Raw genomic sequence first — 20,665 nt, 5'->3', positions numbered from 1 at the left:
TGCATCTGTTCTTGGCATGTAGGGCTGCTGACATTCATATCTGTGCATAGATCGCCACCTAGTGTTGGGTCCGGATGATTGCACATTGTTGTCCTGGAAGAGTCTTCGAAGTATCACAAGATAGGTGGCTCCTCCCCTGGACTACAGTGCGCATGGGCATCGACTCCATCCTCAGATTGTTTTTAGCCATTGTGGCCAAGATGGAGTGACACTAAGTGAATGATGACCATGCTAGAAGTATATGTGAATTCTGCAGCTGCTACAGGCGCCGAGGAGGAGGGCGGGCAATATGAATGTCAGCAGCCCTACATGCCAAGAACAGATGCATACTGGTAAGTAGCATATTCGGCTCGAGGCATGTGGGCTGCTGAATTCATATCTGTGCATAGAATACATAGCAGTCCCTCCATTAACGGCGGCCGCCCGTGCCAGCTGCAGCAGTCTGGAAAAGTGTTTTTAGAACGGCCTGCCCTACAGCTGCCTGCTGTTTGGAGTGCACATCAACACAATAATGCTTTGTAAATGTGTGTGTGGTAGACCATGTGGCTGCTCTACATATGTCCTGCAAAGGAATATTTCCAAGGAGAGCCATGGAGGCCCCCAACTTTCTGGTGGAGTGGGCCCTTGGTGGAATGGTGAGAGTACGCTTGGCTTTCAGATAGCAGATCTGAATACATTTAACGATCCATCTAGCTATACCAGCCTTGGAAATGGGGTTACCTTTGTGTTGTGGCGCAAAGGCAACAAAAAGTTGTTTAGTTTTCCTAAAATCCTTGGTCCTATCGATGTAATACATCAGGGCCCTCTTGACGTCAAGGGTGTGGAGCATTCTCTCCACCAATGACTCATGATTTTGGAAGAAAACAGGCAATTCAATAGTTTGGTTAATATGGAATTGAGACACAACCTTAGGAAGGAATTTAGGGTTAGAGCGAAGCACCACCCTGTTAGAATGAATTTGAATAAATGGCTCTTGGATAGTTAGTGCTTGTAGCTCACTAACTCGTCGCAGCGATGTAATCGCTATGAGGAAAGCCACTTTCCATGTCAAGAATTGAATCTCGCAGGAATGCAGTGGTTCAAAGGGAGGACCCATCAGCCGGGTGAGGACCAAATTGAGGTTCCACTCCCGAGCTGGTGGAGTCCGCGGAGGAATGACTCGTTTGAGCCCTTCTAGAAAGGCCTTAATGGCAGGCACCCTGAAAAGTGAGAGGTGCTGCCTGTTCTGGAGATAAGCGGCCATTGCGGATAGATGTATGCGAATGGAAGCATAGGCCAGATTACATTTGTACAGATGGAAAAGGTAACAAATGATGTTCTGAATAGATGCATCTAGCTGGTTAATGTTGTGGTCTGCACAATAAATGACAAACCGCTTCCACTTTGCCGCATAGCATGCTCTTGTGGTGGGCTTCCTTGCCTCCCGGATGATGTCCATACAGTCAGGAGGCAAGCGTAGGTAGCCAAACTCTAAGACTTCAGGAGACAGATCGCCAGGGTGAGCTGTTGCGGATCTGGATGCTGAATGTCGCCATGGCTCTGCGTCAGAAGGCTGGGTGTGAGGCGTAGCCTCTGATGCGGTACCACAGGCAGTTCTAGAAACGTGGTGTACCATGGTTGGCGAGCCCACGTTGGAGCAACCAGGATGAGAGTCATCGAGTGCTGCCTGAGCTTGCATGCCACCAGCGGTGTCAGAGGTGCTGGGGGAAAAGCGTACGCAAATGTGCCTGACCAGTCCATCCATATCGCATTGCCCTGCGACTGTGGGTGTGGGAACCTGGCGGCGAAGCTTTGGCATTTTGCGTTCTCCTTTGTGGCGAACAGGTCTATCTCTGGATGACCCCACCTTTGGAAGTACGGTTGGAGTACTGATGGATGTACCTCCCACTCGTGCATTTGGTGGCTGTGAGCAGGTCCGCCATCTGATTGTCCTTGCCCGGGAGGTTTTCCGCCATGAGGAAGATGTTCCTCTGAATGTCCCACTTCCACATGCTCTGAGCCAGATGAGACAGCTGCGGAGAGTGTGTTCCTCCCTGCTTTTGAATGTAGTACATGGCCGTCATGTTGTCCGTCCGGATCAACACGACCTTGTTGCACAGATGTACTTTGAAGGCTTTTAGTGCCATGAAGATCGCCATCAGTTCCAGAACATTGATGTGCATCTTCCGTTGCTGTTGCGTCCATAGTCCCTGCACAGTGTAATGGAGTACATGAGCTCCCCATCCCTGGAGAGAAGCGTCCGTTGTCAAGATGATCTGTGGCACAGGCTCTTGGAACGGTCGTCCCTTGCAAAGGTTTCGTGGATTCCACCAATGCAGACAGTTGTATGCCCGACCGCTCACCAACACTAGGTCTTTCAACTGCCCGTGAGCCTGAGTCCACTGACGTGCTAAGCACTCCTGAAGCGGGCGCATATGTAGTCTCGCGTGCGGGACTATGGAGATGCAGGAGGCCATCATGCCTATCAACTGCATGAACACTCTTGCTGGGAGCGAGTGTTGAGGTCTGAATTTTTGTATCAGCGATTGAATGCTGCTGACCCTCACTGAATTCGGCTGTGCTGTGGCCGCCAGTGTTTATCGTCGCACCCAGATACTGCCGTATGTGGGCGGGCTGGAGGTGGGATTTTGGGTAATTCAGTGAGAATCCCAGATCGTGCAGGAGGTGAATGGTGTGGGAGGCACACTGCTGGGCTGACTTTGCCTGGATGAGCCAGTCATCCAGATAAGGGTAGACGTGGATGTTCCATCTCCTGAGGTGCGCCGCCACTGTCGCCAGGCACTTTGTGAACATCCTGGGTGCCGTGGTGACACCGAAAGGCAAAACCTTGAACTGGTAGTGCTGGTTTTGTATGGTGAACCGGAGGTACTTCCTGTGTGAAGGGTGCAGTGGAATGTGAAAGTACGCATCCTTTAGGTCTAAAGTTGCGAGAAAATCCCCCTGACTGAGCAACGGGAGCACTTGCTGCAGGGTCAGCATATGAAAGTGCTCCGACAGGATGTAATGGTTGAGTGGCCTGAGGTCCAGGATGGGCCTGAGGGACCCGTCATTTTTTGGTATTAAGAAGTACAGGGAGTAGACCCATGTGCCTCTTTCCTGCACAGGCACGAGCTCTATTGCTCCTTTTTGCAGCATAACGGTGACCTCCTGCTGCAATAAGTGCAAATGCTCGGCCGACATAGGACGGTGTCTTGGGGGCATGTTGGGTGGAGTGGACGTTAACTCCAGACAATAACCGCATTGTACAAGTCTCCTGACCCACCTGTCTGTGGTGATGGACTTCCAGACTGGCAGGAACTGCTGGAGTCTCCCCCCGACCGGTGTTGTGTGGTCGGGGGGCAGTGACAAGGCGTCACTGTTTGTTGGTGGCAGAGGATCTGGAGCTGTTTCCACGACCTCTGCCCTTGGCGCTGTTACCAAGATATCCACCTCGGCTCTTGTTGGTGTATTTGGACTGAGTGTTGCCCTTGTAGTACTGCGTGGACTGGGAGAGCTGGCCTCTGGAAACGCCTCTAGTGCTTGAGCGATGAAAAGACCCACCCCGAAACTGCTGGGACTGTAAGGCACCCATGGATTTCGCAGTTTCCGTGTCCTTTTTAATTTTTTCTAGGGTGGTGTCAACCTCCGGGCCAAACAGGTGATCTGGGTTAACTGTTTGATTAAGGATGGTGGTTTAGATTTCCGGCTTAAATCCAGAGATTCTCAGCCAGGCATGTTGCTGTAGCATAACACTAGTGTTGACAGCCCTGGCAGCGGTATCAGCCGCGTCCAGAGCGCACTTAATTGAAGCATTAGAGATCAGCTTCCCTTCCTGAATCAGCATCTCAGCCGCCTCCTTGTATTCATCAGGCAGGTGCTGCAACAGGGTCTCCAGTGTGTCATAGTGTGCCCTGTCATACAGCGCCAGAAGCGCTTGTGTATTTGAAATGCGCCAGATGTTGGCTGCCTGTGCTGCTACCCTCTTCCCCAATGCCTCAAAGACCTTGGATTCTATGTCTGGGGGAGGAGCATCACCCGTAGTCTGAGAATTAGCCCTCTTCCGGGCATTCGAGACGACAAGGGAGTCCAGAGGCAACTGTCCTTTGATGTAGGTAGGATCAGTAGGCGCTGACTTGTATTTCTTCTCAATCCTAGGGTTTATCACCCTCGCCCTGGTAGGTTCTTTAAAGATCTCGCCAGCATGTTTTAAAAACACCTTTCAGCATAGGCAGAGTCTTAACAGTTCTTTCTGAGACTGAGAAGGTATCAAAAAGGAAGTCGACATCCACAGGGTCAGCATGGAGCTGGACGTTGTGACTGTTAGCTGCCCGCTCAATGAGGGCATTGAAAGCTGCAGAGTCTTCTGTAGGAGACGTTTTTGCAGAAAATAGTTGAGGGTCTTGTCCTGATTGAGGATCACCTGGGTCAGCACCAGCGGCCCAGGGTTTGTTGGTATCCTCATGGTCTGTATAGACAGGATAACTGTACTCATCCTCATCTCCCTCTCCAGCGTCCACATCAGAGTAAGTGGGCGAAACATTATGAGTCTGTGGGGAAAGTGGTTCCACCAAGATGGGAGTGAAAGCAGAGTCCTTCTTTTTCTTGAGAGGGATCTTGTAGGACTCCATTGGGCGTTCAGGGGCGATTTTCCGCTTGTGGAGGGAAAGCCTGCCCGTTTCGGTATCAATGAAGTGTTCATGATGCTCGTCCACTGAAGGTCGTCGAGGCTGTGAGCCGGGGACCACCGCTGACGACTTCAGCGTCGAGGAGATCTTCTCGGGAACGCTGGCGACCGCCTTAGGAGCGAAAGCCTTCGGCGCAGTCTTTGTCGGCAACGTAAAATGGATGGGCGTGGACGCCTTAAGCTGTTTCTCCACCGGTTTCGTAGGCGGAGGATCCTTCCGACCGACCGATGCGGTCCCGTCCCTGATGCGCTGCAGGGAGTCCGTCACTTTCTTGGTGAATGCGGCGGATGGTCGTGCCGGTTCAACGGAATCCCTCGAGGCCTCACCTGGAGTCGACTCTCGGGGTGTGCTGCCCTTGGCCTTGTCCTGTTGACGCGGAGTCGCGAGAACCTTCGGGTCATCCAGCCGTTTCTTCGGGTCACCGAGAGCTTTCTTCGGGTCGCCGATAGCCTTCTTTGGGTCGCCGAGGCCTTTGCTGGTGTCTACCGTCTTCGGCGCAGACGCGCTCGGCTCGACCACCTTTACTTTAGTCTTCGGCGCGGTAGACTTAGTCTCGACGCCCTTGACTTGAGCCTTCGGCTCGACAGCAACCTTCGGCTTCTTCGGCGCCGAGGGCTCCGAGGCCTTGGAGCCGACCAAAGCGATGCGCACTTTCGGTTTCGAGGACGGCACCTGCGCAGTGTTTGGAGTCGAGACCGTAGGTTTCACTTTCGGTTTCGTTTTGCCAGGGTGCGGCTCAACAGCAATGTCCGTGGCCGAGCCCGAAGGCGGGGCCGTAGAACCCATGGTAAGATCTTGGGTAAGGCCCGAAGGCGATCCCTCGACCTGAGCCTTATGAATTGGCACGGCCCTAGAGTCAGTTTGAGGAAGCTCCTCGTCCGAGCTATCCTCCATGGCCCCGAGGGCCCCGTCGTCGTCTCCTACCTCGTCAACGACTTCTTCGGCCTCGAACATCTCTGCATCCGCATCGTAGTCTTAGTCGACGTCCGACGCGGGGTTCGACTCAGTAATGTCCTGGATAGATTCGTCCTCGACATCCCCTGCATCGAAGATGTCCACAGGCGCCGGTGCAGCATGCTGGGCCTCCTGGCGTGCAGCTCGTCGAAGCTTAAGCATCTTCTTGGACCTGAAGTGTGAACAAGCCATACACTTGGCTACATCGTGGTCTGACGACAGACACTTGTTGCACACCGGGTGGACGTCGATGTGGGGATACTTCGAGTTACAGACGGGACATCTCTTGAATGGACTTCGGTCCTTGATGGACGGTCGATAGGGTCTGAAGCGTCGACTGAGCCTTCCGCGTCGAAAGCACGCGGGTGTAGAGAATCCGGCTCGGAACCGAGCTGGAAGAACTAAGACCGAACGCAAGACTATACCGACGTATTAGACTAAAGACCTTTTGGTCTTAAGAAAGTTTTCTATCGATTCCGACAAGAGGGAATTCAAAGACATCCGAACCCAATGGCGGAAAAAAACCATCTGAGGATGGAGTCGATGCCCATGCGCACTGTAGTACTGGGGAGGAGCCACCTATCTCATGATACTTCGAAGACTCTTCCAGGACAACAATGTGCAATCATCCGGACCCAACACTAGGCGGCGATCTATGCACAGATATGAATTCAGCAGCCCACACGCCTCGAACATGATATTATCACAACGTTAAGATTTAAATCTCTTTGGAAGTAAAAGAGGGAAAACAAGGCAATGTCTTGGAAAACCAACATTTCTGCTACTGTGTGATATTTGCAGCACTGGTAAATTCAGGGTTATAAAGTAGAGCTAGATGACCACAGGGTCAGCAGCAGATAGGTCCCTTCTCTGCCCAGCCTCTAATAAAGAAACAACTCTGAGAGGCTTTCAGAGTTCAAGGCAACGCTGGCCATAAGTAGAAAGAATCCACTAGATGGGAAGATGAGGAAAACCCAGGGAAAGTGCTAAGCTATGACTAGACTATGAATATATATAGTCAAGAGAGGTGACATTTTGTAGTTAAAACTACATGTATCTGAAATAACTGTTTTATCTACATAAACATGTATGATTGATTCTTTTCATGTAATGCTTTCATATTAATGAAGAAATCCAAATAGAAGTTTTAACACTACATGGATTTTAAGTAAAATGTACCGATCCTTAACAGTTCTTTAACCCTTTCGATGCTCATGACGGAACGGTTCCGTCATGAGCATCGGTCACGCTGTGCTCATGACGGAACTGTTCCGTCATGACCACACCCATTTACATTAGGGACCAGCACCGCAGTAAATCTGCACCGCACGGATGAGGTTAGTGTCTTCTACCAAACCACATGCTCTATGCTACCTGTTTACCCCTACAGTGCTTATTCAGGTGAAAGATCGCAAAATATAGATCCTTGACATTTTAAGACCTGTTAAAGCCAGAGAGCATTCATCATCAAATAGTAGGTGTCGCTGGATGGGTCGCGTGGATCTATCACACATTTTCAATTAGAAAAGGGCTGTTACAGGTTGGCAGCCCTGCCTTTTGAGTAGGCATGTGTGCCAGGATTCAGGTACAGAGAACCTTTACTTTGTGTGTCAATTTGAACAGTCTTACTTGCACATCTACAGCTTAACATGCTTCTACCTCCATTCACTTACTTCCCAAAATGATATGCAACTCACCTATCCTCCCCTTTCAGGTGATCAGTAATGTCAGTTGTCTCATGTGAAATCTTTTGACAATATGTCGCGATGTTAAAGCAACACCAAGCACATCAGAATGGCTTACGTTGAGAAGAATAAGAAAATGTAGGTTGTTTTTTAACAAACGGCAAGAAAATACAATAAAAAGTAATATGGTTAACACCACTATAGGAAAGGGTCATTACGTATTGGATCTTACCTTTAGCAAATTACCGTAAAAGGCAGTGTGGTACCAATACACCGCACCGGCTAGTTCCTAACTGTTTACCAAAGTTGCACACCGCCAGAGATCTGACTGCCAACAAATCTCCAATCGTGTAATCAATGCCAAAACATGAAAGGACAATCTCACTATTGAAAAAGCTATTAAGTCATCAACTGGAAGTTGATTTATTCAGGGGACATCCCATACTCCATTTGTCCAAATGAAAAAGTATTCATGCTCAGGAAATTTGCTATATCAGGATGAACACATAAAGAAGTTGCAAATTTCCTGAGCATGAATGCTTTTTCATTTGGACAAATGGAGTATGGGATGTTTCCTGGTATTGTTCTTGCCTTTAGTCCCTGAAATAGCAAATGTATTAAGAATGGGCAGCTTGAGAGCAGGTAATTATATTAATTTAAAAACTGTTTCTGCAGATTACCCATGAACTGTTGCATGGATCAGGTAGTACAAATGTAAGAAAGTGTTATAATAACTTGAATATGCAGGTATACAATGAAAATGAGTCCTTCGATTATCGCAAACGGTTTACCTTGATGGCTTTCTGAGCATTTGGAAGCCCTTCCTCAATGTCATCAAGAAGGATTCCTCCAAGTCCTCGCTGGTCATGCTTATCCAGCAGTCTCAACAGGGCCTTCTTATCCTTCAAGTTGTACTTGGGCTTGAAAATGTACTTGCCATCTACTGAATCAATTTTAGGATTGTTCACCAATGCCTGTAACACAAATTTGTCATTAAGTTAATCCACCAATTATTGCTGACATACATGTAAATTAACTGACATGACACCTACAAATTCCATCCTGAACGAATATACTACTTACCAGTAGGCATCTGTTCTTGGCATGTAGGGCTGATGACATTCATATCTGGGAACATTAAGGGGGGGTTGTGCCCTGTTGAGCGCTGGGTAGGACACCATACAATTGTGAAATAGAAATTGGAGACCCAGTCGCTTTTTGTTTCTGCCACTTTTTTATTTTGAGCAGTTTTTTGTTATACACCACTATATTTAATCAGTAGGTGTTTTGGTTTGTTTTTTTCAAAGGTTACAAGTTTTGTAACTTGTGGGGATTGTTCTATTTGTCTGGGAGTTTGCTGTGTCATACACAAGTGGGTATATCCTATGTACAGTGCTTACATTCAACAATATAGACAAACATTTATGTTACAAATATACAAACAACATTTCAAAAAAACAATTTTTACACAATATACATTTCCATGAGGAAAGAATGAACTGTACCCTACTAACTGATTTTAACAAGCGCTTTCACTCAATGTTAAAGAGAGGCCCCATTCTCAAAACATCCCATGTTGTTTTCACACAGGTACCCACCTAACCTACGCCCTGAAGAAAAGCCTGACGAATTAACACACAGGCTTGGAAACGCGTCGGCGTTTTTTTGGTTCATCTGAATAATTGAACTTTGATTAGCGCAAAGCTGACCTGAATAATCTATACATTATGACAAATATTTAATAGTCATAAAATTTCACTTTTGCGCTACTAGACCTAAAAAACACAAACAACAGTTAAAAAATGGTCTAGTGTTAAAATCAGTTGCAGAGTCGGTTGGGGGTGGTTGATGGGTTTCGGCTTGTTGTAGGTAAAGTGAACGCAGCTGTGGTCAGTCCAGAGGAGAGCCGTAGTGTGGCTGAAGGAGACGTGATTGCTGGAGGTGAAGATAGGGTCGAGAGTATGACCTGCTATGTGGGTGGGGGAAGTGACCAGTTGTTTAAGTCCAAGGTTGGCGAGGTTGTCCAAGAGGGTGGTGGTGTTGCGGTCGTTGTTCTTTTCAAGGTGAAAGTTGAGGTCTCCCAGAAGGATGTAGTCTTTGGAGGGGAGCGCGTGTGGAGTGATGAAGTCCGTGATGTCTTCACTGAATTTTGCGCGGGGTCCTGGTGGTCTGTAAAGGAGGGTGCCTCTGAGTGTGGTCTTGGGGTCGATGTGGATCTGGAAGTGAAGATGTTCAGAGTTGGCGAGATTGGCGTCAGAGCTGGTAGAGATGTGGATTGATTTTTTATGGACGATAGCGATTCCTCCTCCTGTGTGGCCGGTACGGTCCTTGCGTGTGATCTTATAGTCTTCAGGGATGGCAATGGTGATGTCTGGGGCGGAGGAAGCGTTCATCCATGTTTCTGTTAGGAAGGCGACGTCTGGAGAGATGGTGTCTAGTAGATTCCATAGGTCAATGGCGTGCCTGTGGACCGAGCGGGTGTTGAGCAGGATGCATTGTAGGTGGTTGGGGTCGGGAATCTGAGGTGTGATCGTAGCGGAGTTGTAGATGGTGCCGATGAATTTGCAGGAGTAGCAGGAGAAAGGTCCATGGGTGTGTCCAGGAGCGGCTTGGACGCAGTTGGGGGCGCGACCGGGGTTAAGGGCTAGGAGGGTGGAGGCATCGTAGGTAATGCGGGAGGGCTGGGCAGCGCGAGGGGCAGGGGGCCTGGCGCTGGGCGCGGTCCAGGCGCGGACGGGCGTAGGCGGGCTTACCTTTGGCGCACCTTCGGCGCGGGTTGGGCGCGGTCGCTGCGCGCGGGAAGAACTGTCATATAAGGGTAGTGGAGGGGGAGGGGCGAGGGCGGCTCAGCTGGGAGGCGGGGCGGGCGACGTAGGAGGACAACAACAACAAAATGGAGGCGGAGGGGTCAGCACGGCAAGAGCGCCTGGGGGAAAACGCGAATGCAGCAAGGAATAAACGCTAGCGATTTTAAAATGCTAATAAGCAGAGCGCCAGTCAAAAGCAAACAGCAGGCAATATATAATAGTCAGTTTCCGTGAAAATGCGCTGCACAACGATAACAGATACAGCAAGAGAGTTGCGCTGGCAGTTTAAAATGCAAATAAGTAAATAGGCAAAGCGGCAGTCAAAAGCACACAGCAGATTCCACAAGCAGTTTCCAATACGCTGCACAACGATACCACAGCCACAGGGGAGCGACCACTCGGCACAGAAGCGAAGAGCGAGTCACAGCGCTTCCAGGTAAGGGAGCGCTGTTTGTAGTTAGTGGGAGGGCGGCTCAGCTGGGAGGCGGGGCGGGCGACGTAGGAGGACAACAACAACAAAATGGAGGCGGAGGGGTCAGCACGGCAAGAGCGCCTTGGGGAAAACGCGAATGCAGCAATGAATAAACGCTAGCGATTTTAAAATGCTAATAAGCAGAGCGCCAGTCAAAAGCAAACAGCAGGCAATATATAATAGTCAGTTTCCGTGAAAATGCGCTGCACAACGATAACAGATACAGCAAGAGAGTTGCGCTGGCAGTTTAAAAATGCAAATAAGTAAATAGGCAAAGCGGCAGTCAAAAGCACACAGCAGATTCCACAAGCAGTTTCCAATACGCTGCACAACGATACCACAGCCACAGGGGAGCGACCACTCGGCACAGAAGCGAAGAGCTTGGTTGGCGTGCCCACGTCGGAGCAACCAGGATGAGAGTCATCGAGTGTTGCTTCAGCTTGCGTGCCACCAGCGGTATTAGAGGTGCTGGGGGAAAAGCGTACACAAATTTGCCTGACCAGTTCATCCATATCGCATTGCCCTGCGACTGTGGGTGTGGAAACCTGGCGGCAAAGCTTCGGCATTTGGCGTTTTCCTTTGTGGCGAACAGGTCTATCTCTGGATGACCCCACCTTTGGAAGTACGGGTTGAGTACTGATGGATGTATCTCCCTCTCGTGCATTTGGTGGCTGTACCTGCTGAGCAGGTCCGCCATCTGATTGTCCTTGCCCGTGAGGTGTTCCGCCATGAGGAAGATATTCCTTTGAATGGCCCACTTCCACATGCTCTGAGCCAGATGAGACAACTGTGGAGAGTGTGTACCTCCCTGCTTCTGGATGTAGTACATGGCCGTCATGTCGTCCGTCCGGATCAACACAACCTTGTTGCACAGATGTACTTTGAATGCTTTCAACGCCATGAAGATAGCTATCAGTTCTAGAACATTGATGTGCATCTTCCTCTGCTGTGCTGTCCATAGTCCCTGCACAGTGTAGTGGAGTACATGAGCTCCCCAACCCTGGAGAGATGCGTCCGTCGTCAGAATGATCTGTGGCACAGGCTCCTGGAACGGTCGTCCCTTGCAAAGGTTTTGTGGATTCCACCAATGCAGAGAGCTGTATGCACGACCGGTTACCAACACTAGGTCTTTCAACTGTCCGTGAGCCTGATTCCACTGACGTGCTAAGCACTCCTGAAGCGGACGCATATGTAGTCTCGCGTGTGGGACTATGAAGATGCAGGAGGTCATCATGCCTATCAACTGCATGAACACTCGTGCTGGAAGCGAGTGTTGAGGTCTGAATTTCTGTATCAGCGATTGAATGCTGCTGACCCTCACTGAATTTGGCTGTGCTTTGGCTGCCAGAGTGTTTATCGTCGCACCCAGATACTGCCGTGTGTGGGCGGGTTGCAGGTGGGACTTTGGGTAATTCAGTGAGAATCCCAGATCGTGAAGAAGGTGAATGGTGTGGGACATGTGGGCAGCACACTCCTGGGCCGACTTTGCCTGGATTAGCCAGTCGTCCAGATAAGGGTAGACGTGAATGTTCTGTCTCCGTAGGTGTGCCGCCACTGTCGCCAGGAACTTTGTAAACACCCTGGGTGCTGTGGTGACTCCGAAAGGTAGAACCTTGAACTGGTAATGTTGATTTTGGATGGTGAACCTGAGGTATTTTCTGTGCGACGGGTGCAGCGGAATATGAAAATACGCATCCTTCAGATCTAATGTTGCGAGAAAATCTCCCTGACTGAGCAACGGTAGGACTTGCTGCAGTGTTAGCATGTGAAAGTGCTCCGACAGAATGTACTGATTGAGGGGTCTGAGGTCCAGTATGGGTCTGAGGGACCCGTCCTTTTTTGGTATCAAGAAGTATAGTGAGTAAACTTCTGTGCCTCTTTCTTCCACAGGCACAAGCTCGATTGCCCCTTTTGCAGCATGACGAGTACCTCCTGCTGCAATAAGTGCAAATGCTCGGCGGACATAGGACGGTGTCTTGGGGGTATGTTTGGTGGAGTGGATGTTAACTCCAGACAATAACCGTACTGGATAAGCTGTGTGACCCACCTGTCTGTGGTGATGGACTTCCAGACTGGCAGGAACTGTCGAAGTCTCCCCCCGACGGGTGTTGCGTGGTCGGGGGCAGTGACAAGGCGTCACTGTTTGTTAGTGGCGGAGGACCTGGAGTTGTTGTTACCACGACCTCTGCCCTTGGCGCTGCTTCCACGCTATCCACCTCTACTTTGTTTGGTGTATGTGGTTTGCGCGCCACCTTTATAGTACTGTGTGTTCTGGGACAGCTGGCCTCTGGAAACACCTCTATTGCTTGAGCGACGAAAAGAACCACCCCTGAACTGCTGCGACTGTAGAGCCCCCATAGACTTTGCAGTCTCAGTGTCTTTCTTGATTTTCTCCAAGGTGGTGTCCACCTCTGGGCCAAATAGATGATCAGGGTTTACTGTCTGATTTAGAATGGTGGTCTGTATCTCTGGCTTGAACCCGGAGATTCTGAGCCAGGCATGTCGCCTCAACATGACACTAGTGTTAACAGCTCTGGCCGCGGTGTCTGCTGCGTCCAGAGCACATTTGATAGAAGCATTTGATATGAGCTTCCTTTCCTGGATGAGTATCTCAGCTGCCTCTTTATATTCATCTGGTAAGTGCTGTAACAGGGTCTCAAGTGTGTCGTAATGGGCCCCGTCATACCTGGATAAGAGTGCTGAGTGTTTGAAATGCGCCAGATATTGGCCGCTTGAGCTGCTACCCATTTCCCTGATGCCTCGAACACCTTAGATTCCTTATCTGGGTGAGGAGCATCACCCGTTGTTTGTGAATTAGCCCTCTTCCGGGCATTAGAAACAACAAGAGATTCCAACGGCAACTGTCCCTTAATGTAAGTAGGGTCTCCAGGCACCGGTTTGTACTTTTTTTCAATCCTGGGGTTTATCACCCTGGCTCTTGTAGGCTCCTTAAAGATTTCCCCAGCATGCTTCAAGACACCCTTCAACATAGGCAGAGTCTTGACAGTCCTCTCTGAGGTGGAAAAGGTGTCGAAAAGAAAATCTACTTCAATGAGGTCAGCATGGAGCTGGATGTCATGATTCTTAGCCGCCCTTTCAATGAGGGCATTAAACGCTGCCGAATCCTCAATAGGTGACGTTTTTACAGCATACACTTGAGTGTCTGGGGCAGTGTGTGGATCACCTGGGTCAGCAGCATCTGCCCAGGGTTCATTTGTATCATCTGGATCAGTGTCCACAGGATAGCTGTATTCGTCATTATCACCTTCCCCAGTGTCCACATCTGAATAAGTGGGTGAGACATCATGGCCATGTGGAGATACAGGTTCTACAAGAACAGGTGTTGAAGTAGATTCCTTCTTTTTTAGGGGTATTTTATAGGACTCCATTGGCTGTTCCGGGGCGATTTTTCTCTTATAAAAGAGAAAGTCTAACTGTCTCGGCATCGATAAACTGTTCCTGTTGCTCTTCCAACGAGGATTGTCGATGCTTTGCGGCCGGGACCACAGTTGGCGGCTTCGGCACCGTGGACACCTTCCTGGGCACGTCGACGGCCATTTTAGGGACGAAAGCCTTCGGCACCACTTTCGGTGGCAGCGTAAAGTGGATGGGCGCCGACGTCTTCTGAGGTTTATCGGCAGGCTTCGAAGGTGGAGGATCCTTAGGCCTGACCCCCGAAGCCTTGTCCTTGATGCGCTTCAGGGAGTCTGCCACCTGCTTCGAGAAGGAGGCGGACGGCTGCGTCGACTCGACGGAATCCTTCGAGGCACCACCAGGCGTGGACTCTGGGGTTGTTCCACTCTTGGCCTTGTCCGGCCGACGCGGAGGCTCGAGAACCTTCGGATCACCGAGTCCTTTGTCGGTGTCGACTGTCTTCGGCGCCGATTTGTTCGGATTGACTGCCTTGACCTTTGCCTTCAGCATGCTAGACTTCGTCTCGACGCCCTTCAGTGGTTTCTTCGGGTCGATAACGCTCTTCTGCTTCGTCGGTGCCGACAGGTCCGAGGACTTCGAGCCGACCAAAGCAATACGCACTTTCGGTTTCGATGTAGTCACCAGTGCGTTTGGTTGCGTCGATACCGGAGCTTTCACTTTCGGTTTCGCTGTTTGCTGCTCCTTAGACATGTCCGAAGACGAGCCCGAAGGCGGGGCCGTAGAACTTATTGGAAGATCTTGGGTAAGGCCTTGTGGCGATCCCTCGACCTGAGCCTTATGAAGCGTTTCGGCCCCAGTGTCAGTTTGTGGGCATAGCTTCTCGCTCGAGCTATCTTCCATGGCCCCAAAGGCCCCATCGTCGTCTCCTACCTCGTCGACGACGTCTTCCGCTTCGAGCATCTCAACATCAGCGTCGTAGTTGGAGTCGACCTCCGACGCGGGATTCGACAGGTTCTCTTGCACCTCCCGGTCTGCTCCTTCATCATCCCCGGCATCGAAGATGTCCACTGGCTCTGGTGCAGTCTGCTGGGCTTCCTTGCGCGCAGTGTGTCGATGCAGAAGCGTCTTCTTGGATCGAGAACGGGAACAAGCCATGCAACTGGCTTCATCATGATCCGGCGACAGACACTTGTTGCACACCGGGTGGACGTCGATGTGGGGATATTTGGAGTTGCACACGGGACATCTCTTGAACGGGCTCCGTTCCATGATGGGTCGTCCATAAGGCCTCTGGTGTCGACCGGGCCTTCAGCGTCGAAAAGCATGCGGCTCTCCTGGATATCCGGCTCGGGAACTGAGCTGGAACAGAACTGGGCACCGATCGCAAGACAATACAGACGAAAAAACTAAATGCCTTTTGGCCTTAAGAAACTTTTATATCGATTCCAACTTGAGTGAACCAATAAGCATCCGAACCCAATGGCGGAAAAAAACAATCTGAGGATGGAGTCGATGCCCATGCGCACTGTAGTCCAGGGGAGGAGCCACCCATCTCGTGATACTTCGAAGACTCTTCCAGGACAACAATGTGCGATCATCCGGACCCAACACTAGGCGGCGATCTATGTACAGATATGAATTCAGCAGCCCACATGCCTCGAACTTGAGATTATAACTGCACTGGCAAAAACACAGAGGTAGCATAATGTAAACCAGTGCTTAATATGTAAAAGAAAAATTTTAAAAATAACTACTGGCGCCCTCGTCAGGCGACCACTGCAGCTTTTCCCACCCATTGCCAGTGCAAGTGCTGCCAAAGCCAGTTCAGACTATTCCAGGCCCCCAAAGCTATAAGAATGGCTTCGGCGGCAGCTATTAGTCATTTTTAATATAGATTATATTTACAATAAATTGTTCTGCTCACCTCTAAATTAGACAGACAGCACTACCATGTGGCAGACTGTCATAAGTGCCGGTGTTAATAGTTAAGTGCTGGTGCAAAGCACCAGAAACCACCAGCTCAAAATTAAGCACTGATGTAAACTGGATCAATGGTAATCAAGTTACACACAGGCTACAATAAAGCCTAAACAGGTCATACCCACACGACCTCATCGTAAGGGGTTACAGTCCAGTAGAAAATAGATCACCTACTACAATAGGTTTACCTGATCACTGGATATTACGAGTCATTACAGGCAAAACCTATACAAACTAGGGTCCCAGCCACTACAGTTCCGCCATGGAGTAGTTTGTAATGCACAGCCAACTTCCTCAGACTGACAATGAACAACTGAGTGCCTACAGATTGCATAACTGGTAAGAAGTGAAAGCCTCCAATGTAAGTCAGTGTTGGTAAACGCTACTTATTTCAACCTGCAGTACAGTCTACCTCAGGTCGACTGTCAGCATTGCATTCTGAGTGAATGTCTCCATTACCAGAATCATCCAAGTGCAGTTACCTGAGCAGTACCGAATTGATAATCCAATCATCGTCACAAAACTGGAAGACAAAGAGTTCCGCAAGGTAGATGAAGAGACATCAGGAAAATAGGATTTTCAATATATCCGTTGAATCTGCTCTTTGTTGCCACAGCTCATAACACAGCAAATGTATCAACAGTCTCACTGCAAGGAAAAAGTACATTCACAGCACGGAAAGCTGTACATGCATGGAATGTCTAAAACAGGCGAGTAACTCAAAGAGCGAGCAGTAAAACAAATTAAGGGCTCAGTTAAGAGTGGGCAACAAAAAGAAGCAGAGCCTACCCTCAACTAGTCTAAAGTCATGCAAAAGAAAATAGGAGTTAATCACCAGTAAATCCAATACTCTGAGCCTGGAGCCTGGAGAGTCATTTATTTTATAGATTTGTTTAGCACAATCAAGCCCCCCCAAAGACTTTGGAGTTTCCGTAGTTTGGACCGCATAGGTTACAAGACACAATAGGCCAAACTAGCCAGGGCTTGAGTAACCTTCTGAATCAGATGTGTACTCTGTGCCTTGACTTGTAAAGTGAGACAGGGCCAGAGCAAGGCACCTTTCAGAGTGTAGGCTCGGCCTCCCATCTGGTCTATATAGAACAAGCATACTTGACACAAGTGACTACTTGTTAAAGGTACCTCCTAGGGCATACGGTTAAAACATTTTTTAAGAAGAGAGAGCATATCCCATGGCATGCTTTGTGGACTATACATAGCTATTTAAGATTAATCTTCTTCTGCAGAGGTTTCATGTTCCCACCAACCCTTTCAGACCGGCTGCAGCATTTGTAGCCACCGAAAGACTCTGCAAATCGTTGTGGAGTCCCAGATAAAAGCTGATGCATTTTTTCCAGTTAATGCAAAATCATTGTTCTAGTTTGAAGGCCAAATATGGCAGAATACACCTTAGAAGCCATAACTGGCAGTATCACAATTTAAGTTCAGTCCAACACTATGGTGTGGACTCTTGCGACCAACTTTTCTGGGTCACAATATTTGTTGTTCTGTGGTACTGTCGGGGAGAACAGGTGTGTCTTTTAACGTGGGCGGAGTACAGTGCATCACCTCCTTATAAAGTGTATAAGAGAGCGTTTGGTAGCAGTATATTTTGACTGCTCCTCCTTTAGAGTCACTGATATATCTTGACGCCGCTGGACTGGGTCTGTTGTTGAATTACAGGTTTTGAGTGGAGGGCGACCCTTTCCTTATTCCCTCTTAGCTCCTATTAAGAGTTTGACAGAAAATGTGTCCACAGGAGTTTCTTGCCAAAGACAAAGAGCTCACTCTAACCGCTTAGTCAAGGAACATCCAGTGCACCACAGATACAACAAGCATTTACAATGCAACGATCTCGCCTTTGCAAAAGTTAGAGCTATTGGCATTGTAAAAGACAAAATTGTCATTTATGTGTTGGTTTTAAAAACAGATAAATAAATGGCATCGTCATTTACAATGCCAATAGCTTAATCTCTCGCAAATGCCACACAAACACATACCCACACACACACACACAGGCCCACACAGACCCATGCCCACACACAGAGCCCCACACACACAGAGCCCCCCACACACACAGAGCCCCCCCCACACACAGCCCCCCCACACACACAGCCCCCCCACACACACAGCCCCCCCACACACACATAGCCCCCCCCCCCCACACACACACACACACCCCCCCACACACACATACAGCCGTTGCATTGAAAATGCTTGTTGTTAAAATAATTGGTTTGAGCCAGTCCTTCCAACTGTAGAGCAGGGCAGATGCATGTTATGTGCGTGAACTGCTTTCTTCTGACACGTTCTGCTGGTGGAGATCTTTAAGGCAACCATATGCTATTCTGTGCATGCATTGGCCTTAAGAAAGCACTAATAACCCAACAATAGCTGGTTTTATAGGACAGTCTTGCAGAATCAATTAATTTTGATGGCAGGCTGTTTAATGTTCACCTCACTTTCCCTTGTAGTTGCTGCTTCGACATTTTATTCAGGAAACAATGTGTTTGGGACTTAGTGAGAATAAGTCACAAGCACTTTTATAACGTTCAATGCACATAACACGTTTGCACCCTGCTAAACAGAGAGCTGGTCTGTGTCTCCCTACTCAGTGGGTGCATTTAGAGAAGCGAATGCAAGGTTGAGACACTCGCACAACAGATAATCTATTAAGGTTATGTCCCCCCATTCGAAAGGTACAGGAAACATACATGATACAATCTTTTTATCATAGCTTTAAAGAGTCAGAATTAAACACCAAAACATCTGTTCACCAAAATGGCAAGGGTAGCGGTTGCAACACCACTTACTGTTTAACCCCTGGTATCCCAACGGGTTGGACCCCTTGTCCCACCTGTAGACCCTTGACAGCCTTCATTTCCCTGCTCAGGGTTAAGGCAAGGGTGGGAAATACAGAAAGTAAACGTGTCTCATAGAGAGCCTCGTTTGCCTTTTGTTCCTGCTTGTCCTTTCACAGTGACCTCAAGGCGCTGGACTGTAGCACGGGAAGCAGCATTCAGACACCAGCCTCTTGAGAGAATCGCTCGTATCTGTCCTCTGAGAGTGTTCTCAAGGCGCTGGAGCAAGGGAGCTGCTAGTGGAAAGAAGCTCTTGAAAGGATCGACATAGCTTGTCCTTGCGCAGAGTCCTCAAGGCCCTGAAGGACAGTACACAACGCTCAGACACAAGTCTGCTGAGAGGATCGACACTGCTTGTTCTTTTGCAGTGACCTCGAATCGCTGGAGCAAGGAGTCTGCACTGCGGCACAAACCTCCGGGGCGGATCGCTGGTGCGTGTGTTCGATGGCCGCCTGGGTAGGGACAGCTTTTTATGCGCCACAGGAGTCAAAGTAAAAGCAATGGCGGCTATGTTTAAGTCAGTCGGAAGTTGGCCTGTATTCACCCTTTATATAAATCTCTAATGGGGGGACCCAGTATCCCTCAGAACCTGGGCAGTATATTTTCAATTTAAACAATGGTTCTGTCGGGTATGAACCTAGTTGCCTTAAATCATGTATAAATCTGAAATATCTTACAACCGGTGCTTCATCATATTTCACATCAGATGAGATTATTTACAAAAAAATTGCCAATACATACAAATCCAAACAAGCAAAACGAAAGGGTCATAGAGAGTTTAATTCACCTAGTCTTCTTATTCATAAATCATTTCTTTTGAATCGTGACAATTTGTGCATAAGTGGTACAAGAAGTGGTGATTTATATACAAGTGAGTGAAAAAGGGAGTGAGGGTGGAAAACAATTTAATAGGCCAGCTATTTCCAAGTTCAGTTATCTTGTAGTCCAGTGTGCCAAATTTATTTAGCTTTTGTATCCTGGATTCAGACCACTGGTCCTATAATCTAATATCGTCGACGTTTCGACTTTGTTGACGCCTAATTTGTAGGTCAGTGCGGGTCTTCCTCAGGACAGGAACGTGGGGAAGGGTGTAGGCGCCTGTTGATAAGACGGAGTTTGGATTTGTAATTAGTGTTTATTAAAAGCATTAAAATTCGCAAAAGGCGATTAGGTGATAAGGGACTCACCTATTAATCCAATGGTGGATTAATATTCAGAACATGTCTGTCGAGTTGTCATCAAATCAGAAGATTAATCTGTGGGTTATAATGTAGGTTTCAGGACAGGTCTGTTACTCAACATTTCAAACTAAGTGACTGGCCATTGGCATCACTATCACACACTCACCCTGTAAGAATATTTCCAAAGAAACAGTCTCGCGTTACTCGGCGTGATTCACCGTATCAGTAGGCACTTGTAATTATTGGGGGATAGACGATTATTTGTTATTAGGCCATCTGAAAATTAAGGTGAGTAACCATTACTATGTTATATCATCTCTAAATGCAGGCATTTGATTAGGCAGATATCATAGACGTATCCGCTCTGTTTAGACTTACCGAATCCTTCTCGGTGTCTGTTTGTATAGCGCTAGTCATGGATCAGCCGCATTGTGTTCGGCGATCTAGAATTAACATAAAAGACAGGCTGCCGTCATTAAACTTGGATCAGACTGCCGTCTGAATCAGCCGATCAAGTTGCTGTACTTTGAAGTGTGCTGTTGTCATCACATTTACCGATTCTGGCAGTTTCTCAGTCCGCTAGTGAGCCCACTCGCGGTAACGGTCCATCGAGTTCCCCGGCTTCAATTGAGGACCCGGAAGTGCGAAAGCCGGTATATACCAGCCCTTTCACCTCGAGGACGCAGCCT

General features: G+C 48.7%; 1 protein-coding gene across 2 annotated transcripts in view; it reads right to left on the bottom strand.

Moving 5' to 3' along the window:
• GTF2E2 (general transcription factor IIE subunit 2) overlaps nucleotides 1–20,665 on the bottom strand; it is a 371,015-nt gene that overhangs the window by 134,744 nt on the left and 215,606 nt on the right. For both annotated transcript variants that reach the window (XM_086961704.1, XM_086961706.1), the window contains exon 5: nucleotides 8,095–8,277. In XM_086961704.1, the coding sequence (XP_086817830.1) occupies nucleotides 8,095–8,277 (183 nt within the window). The remainder of the gene's footprint in view (nucleotides 1–8,094; nucleotides 8,278–20,665) is intronic.

This window comes from Lissotriton vulgaris, chromosome 3_1 (genome assembly GCF_964263255.1).
Source record: "Lissotriton vulgaris chromosome 3_1, aLisVul1.2, whole genome shotgun sequence".
NCBI lineage: Eukaryota > Metazoa > Chordata > Amphibia > Caudata > Salamandridae > Lissotriton > Lissotriton vulgaris.
The sequence above is the reverse complement of the archived record's forward strand: the minus strand, read 5'-3'. Positions and strand labels throughout refer to the sequence as shown.